General features: G+C 48.8%; 1 protein-coding gene across 1 annotated transcript in view; it reads right to left on the bottom strand.

The window, feature by feature from the left end:
• The window catches only part of HSD17B8 (hydroxysteroid 17-beta dehydrogenase 8), a 79,565-nt gene that overhangs the window by 3,487 nt on the left and 70,078 nt on the right, over positions 1 to 6,000 (bottom strand). Inside the window, exon 7 of the mRNA XM_078641604.1 lies at positions 5,373 to 5,415. Coding sequence (XP_078497730.1) covers positions 5,373 to 5,415 — 43 coding nt within the window. The remainder of the gene's footprint in view (positions 1 to 5,372; positions 5,416 to 6,000) is intronic.

The following is a 6,000-nucleotide window of genomic DNA, read 5'->3' as shown; positions in this document are numbered from 1 at the left end:
TTGGTTTGTGTGTCCACTCCGCTCCTTCCGGCAGCCACGGACCCCACGGGAGCGCGGCGACGCGCACTGCTGCGAGAGGCCTGGATGTTTTTATTTTTAGCTTTGATTTGTTTGCCAGGTTTATTCGGATGTATGACGTTACAACGCATGCTTTTACCACGCATGCTGTTACAACGCAAATCTTTACAACGCAAATCTTTACAACGCAAATCTTTACAACGCATAGCGCTTTGGGGTGCTGGATATTGAATAGTTTAATTTACTATTCCAACTCCAGTCCCCGTGGACACTATGGAAGGTGTTGGATAGTAAATTAAATCTATTCCCTATCCTAGAGCGCCCCCCAGCGCAATGTGTTGTAATGGTTTTTGTTGTAAAACCTGCGTTGTAAAAACACTGCGTTGTAAAAGCTTCGTTGTAAAGGATAATTCCCGGTTTATTCCCCAGGCTGTGGCTGAAGCAGCTGAAGCCACGTGCTGCCTCAGTGAACGTGAGCTGTGCATCTGTGACTATCAGGGCTTTAAGTGGGCCGGGTCTCGCCGGTGCTGAGCACCGGCAGTTTTTTAAAGGGGGCCTCGAAACAGGTCTCTATCGGGCTCTGTTTCGTGCCCTGGCACAGACGGTCCGGGTTTTTTTCCCCGGACGTGACAGCCGGCACATCATGTGCGCATTGTAGGGGAGGGGAAATCCTTTAAAGAGTCATTTTCTCTCTGGATTTCCCTTCTCTTTTTAAAACTCGGGAGCAGCAACATTGTGGTGTTGTCACCAGGGCTTTAGTGGAAGCTTTTTCAATATTATATACCATATTCCATAGTTGCTAATTAATTATCTTATGCAACCAACAACCACTGACAAAGCTAACAGTCCTGACTTGTAGGTATAATTTTACTTATTGTATCATACATCTGGATGCAATGACAGGAACAGCAAAATGCTGGAAACCAGGGTTCGAGCCTCGGTACGGTTCTGGGCAAATCACTAAGGGCCAGATGTAGGTGGCCAAATACCGAGCGGTAACGCAGAAATTCGCAGAAATTCACTGTTTTTAGACGTATGATTAAAACTTTCTTGTTTTCTGTACCCGCCTAGGATCCTTTCGTTGGTTCTGTGTTATGTTTCAGTACCTGTTCAAGCGCCAGGACGCCCCTTCGCTGGGGCAGCTGTGCGCGATATAGAAATTAATAACATAACATAACATATTTGGCTGGGAGCAATGTAGGTGAGTTTCAACCTACTTGCAAAATAAGGAATCAGAAATAGTGATTCCTTAAATGCAATGCAAGTATAGCAGTAAAAATAGTGCACGTCAGCCTTAAGGAATCGCTAATTACCACCAACTTCAAGTTGGTGGTAAGTAGCGTTTTCCTCTAAAAAAAAACTTTTTGCTTTTTTAAAAGTGCCATGTGGCACACATCCAAGCCCATGTGGTCTATACAATATCTTGGATTTCTCTTATCTCTATATGCTAAGGACCACTTGTTACTTTGATAAATAATTGATACCCATGGTCCCGAGCCATTGACTGGGTTCCCCTTGTTTTTCCTCAATGAACAGTGGTAAAACAGAAACGAGTGATCCCCAGTGCAGGCCGTGCAGCCGGCGGACGCATCAGCCACAGAGGTAAAAGAGACACGAGTGGTCCCCCGTGCAGGCCATGCAGCCTGTGGACGCATCAGCCACAGAGGTAAAAGAGACACGAGTGGTCCCCCGTGCAGGCCATGCAGCCTGTGGACGCATCAGCCACAGAGGTAAAACAGACACGAGTGGTCCCCAGTGCAGCCGGCGGACGCATCAGCCACAGAGGTAAAATAGAAACGAGTGGTCCTCCGTGCAGCCAGCGGACGCATCTGCCACAGAGGTAAAACAGACAGGAGTGGTCCCCAGTGCAGGCCGTGCAGCCGGCGGTCGCATCTGCCACAGAGGTAAAACAGACACAAGTGGTCCCCCGTGCAGCCGGCGGTCGCATCTGCCACAGAGATAAAACAGACACGAGTGGTCCCTAGTGCAGGCCGTGCAGCCGATGGACACATCTACCACAGAGGTAAAACAGACACGAGTGGTCACTAGTGCAGTCCATGCAGCCAGGGGACGCATCTACCACAGAGGTAAAACAGACACGAGTGGTCCCCCGTGCAGGCCATGCAGCCTGTGGACGCATCAGCCACAGAGGTAAAACAGACACGAGTGGTCCCCAGTGCAGCCGGCGGACGCATCAGCCACAGAGGTAAAATAGAAACGAGTGGTCCTCCGTGCAGCCAGCGGACGCATCTGCCACAGAGGTAAAACAGACAGGAGTGGTCCCCAGTGCAGGCCGTGCAGCCGGCGGTCGCATCTGCCACAGAGGTAAAACAGACACAAGTGGTCCCCCGTGCAGCCGGCGGTCGCATCTGCCACAGAGATAAAACAGACACGAGTGGTCCCCCGTGCAGCCGGGGGACGCATCTGCCACAGAGGTAAAACAGACACGAGTGGTCCCTAGTGCAGGCCATGCAGCCAGCGGACGCATCTACCACAGAGGTAAAACAGACACTAGTGGTCCCCAGTGCAGGCCGTGCAGCCGGCAGACGCATCTACCACAGTGGTAAAACAGACACGAGTGGTGCCCCGTGCAGCCAGCGGACGCATCTACCACAGAGGTAAAACAGACACGAGTGGTCACCAGTGCAGGCCATGCAGCCGACGGACGCATCTGCCACAGAGGCAAAACAGACACAAGTGGTCCCTAGTGCAGGCGGTGCAGCAGGCAGACGCATCTACCACAGAGGTAAAAAGACACGAGTGATCCCTAGTGCAGGCCGTGCAGCCGGCGGACGTATCTTCCATAGAGGAAGCACAGAGGTGAGTGATCCCATAGTGCAGGTGGTGCAGGCAGTGCAGCCGGTGGACACATCCCTCACTAAGGAAATACAGAAGTGAGCGATCCCTAAGAGTAGGCGCTGCAGCTGGTGGGACGCATTTGCAGTAAAGGTAATACAGAGGCGAGCGATCCCTCAGTGTAGGCGGTGCAGCCAGTTGATACATGCTCCACAGTGGTAAAAGAGACGATTGGTCGCCAATGCGAGAGGTGCAGACGGTGGACGTATTGTCCATAGAGTTACTTAAGTATGCAAAACGAAATGGACGGAATGCTTGAATTCATCTCAGCCACTGGTAATTACTCTGGCCTCATCCCAATCATTGTTTTTTTGCTCACCATGCCAGCTCAGTTTGGACCCCGCCATATGCGGATCAGTCTTGACCCTGCTCCAATGGGAACAGTCCAGCCCGAACTGCCAGACCGGGTCCTCCCTGCACCAGAAAACAAGCTACCCAGGATTGGTCTTGCCCTAGTTAGGGTTCACCAACTGGGTTCAGCTTGATTCCAGTGGTACAGTGAGCACAGGGCCCACGCCTGGGCATACACGTCACGCTTCGAGCATCAAAAAACACAGTGATGGATGGAATGCTTGAATTGATCTCAGTCACTTTCGATCAATTCTTAACGGCCCAGCTAGGAGTTCGATGAACAAGGCAAACAACAAAAGAGAGAGAGGGTACACCGCTTTGCGGATACCTAAAAGAACATCAGAGGTTTTTTAACTGAAACCCCCTTTAAACTGGGGACAGAACACTTCAAAATTCTACACCTGGTTATCATTTTTAAGCAAGAAATTCAAAAGTGTGTATGGCACCGCTGTCAACAAACTCAAGTGCAGGGCTCGACAAATCTTAAAAAATCTTACTTGACCTGCAGGTTGAGTAAGTACACTTTTCTACTCGACCTAACAGCAATTGCACTCGACCCACAAATTGGCACCTGGCACTGCAGCGGCAGATATCACTCGCCAGGCCGGTCAAGTAGGCTTGAAAACTGGCTCGCCCTTGAAGAAATTCACTCGCATTTGCGAGCGGTCGAGTACATTTATCGAGCCCTGAAGTGGGTCCCACATAGGATGAGGAGCAGTTTCAAGGCTTTAAAAATATAATGCTCCACAGCAAAAGAAAACAAGCCCAGCATTTGACTCAATGTTGTAATATTAGTTCTGTTAGCAGCCCTTTCACTAATGAATAGGACATTTATGCTTAAAATCTATACAAAAATATTTAGCAAATGCGTGGGGCCCTGAAACACACAGGACTTGGGGAATAATGGGCCAGATGTACTGACATTTAGGATAGCAGATTCTAAATTGCAATTTTTTGTGAATCACAATTAGGAAATCACTATTCCTAACGTGTGAAACTTTTTTTTTCTTCAAATTACCGATTCCTAGTGGGTTGCAAATCGACTTACCTTATGAATATTACTGAGAGCAGTGGTCTGTGGGACTACTGCACTCTTAAAATGTTTTTGTAACGTTCTGAAAGGGGAAGGGTCCCACCTTTGAGGTGTCCGTAAAATATTAATGTTTTGCAAATGCATTCCAGTCGCACAACATTAATGCAAACCACCTCGTACCACCCCAGGGCCATTATTGAAGTCTCTTTACTGGCTACCGATTCGCCAGAGAATAAAGTTCAAGCTCTGCTGCTTTGCCCAGAGCTGTTTTTGGCACATGCCCGAGTTATATGGCGGATAAGTTTAAATTGTATTGCCCGAACCGGTGTCTTAGATCGGAAGGCAAAGGGCTGCTGGCGGTCCCTCGTTTTAAGAAAATTCAATCGGGAGGCAAAACAGTTGCCTAACTGGCCCCAAAACATTGGAATTCCCTGCCAGAGGAACTTCGTAAATGTTCTAGCTTCATTCGCTTCAGAAAACTTCTGAATACAGAATTATTCAAGGCTTGAGTTATGGAAATATGCGCCAGTCTGCTCTGTTTTCTATGCTAGCGCAGAGATACCCCTTCGGGGGTGATTCCTGCACTTTACAAATTCCCTACATACATACATATACTACGGTTCAACATTTGGAAGGAACACCCTAAACCCGTCCTTTCCAAATATCGAATCGGAATTTGGTGTCAAACCCAAATTGCGATTCAATGTTTTACAGAATCCCTATTTAAGTTTGATACATTAGAGAAAGCTTTTTTGCGTTTGGAAACTGCCCGATTCTGCCAATAAGGCCAAATAGGACTGCAAAACGGCTTCACACATCTGGCCCAATGATCGCTCATGGGCTTCCACCTTCTACAGCCAACCAGACTCCTCAGGTTGGTGACCTATATTGCGTTCCCTCTCCCATGGCCCCTTCTCTCTCCCTCCACACTCCCCCATCACTTTGAGGGACTCTGAGAGCCACATCAATTGGTAAACAAGCAACTAATACAACACATAATTTACACAACATACTATACAACACAACATAGCACATAACTTATCTTATAACATAACATAACCCTCACACTCCTCCAGCATCAGAGGCTTCAAGACGCAATCAGCGCCTCACTCACCTGAGGGGTCTCCGAGTCGTCCCAGAGGCACCATCCCTGCAAACTGAGAGGAGACGAGAGTGAGCACCAGGCAGAGGGAACAGGACCAGGCATCAGGGCTGCTGGGGACTGTGGCAACTATACAGAGACCACTACCCACCTCCTCCCAGCCTCCATCTGGCACCTCCCAGATCTGACCACTGCAGAGAACAATTTCCTCTGTGGCAAGATAAAGGGGGAGCTGAAGGAGCAGATTACAGCCTCGCGGGGCAACAAAGAGCCAACTTACAAATAAGATGAGTAAGATCAAGGCTAGAGGGGCAAGTTACAGTCGAAGGAAGCAAGTTACTATCCAATCTAGAGGAACAAGTCAGAGTGAGGGCACAAAAAGAGAGCCATGGGAGGCAAGTTAGATCCTAGATGGGCAGTGAAGACACTAGCGGGGCAGGTTTAGTCAAGAGGGCTCCTCAGGGGCAATTTACAGAGCAGCAGCTTAGAGCCAAAGCAGCAGGTTAGTACCGCTAAGAGAAATCAAAAGTCTGTTTGCAGTTAGGGGGTGGGAGGGGATTACATTGTAGGTTATAGAGTTACTAAGTGAGAATAAAGGGTTAATTGTATTTTAGAGGTGCATGCTCTCGCCTGAGTAAGG

The sequence above is a fragment of the Lissotriton helveticus genome, chromosome 5_1, assembly GCF_964261635.1.
Source record: "Lissotriton helveticus chromosome 5_1, aLisHel1.1, whole genome shotgun sequence".
NCBI classification, from domain to species: Eukaryota; Metazoa; Chordata; class Amphibia; order Caudata; family Salamandridae; genus Lissotriton; species Lissotriton helveticus.
Note: the sequence above shows the minus strand (reverse complement) of the source record. Positions and strands in the feature narration are given on the sequence as shown.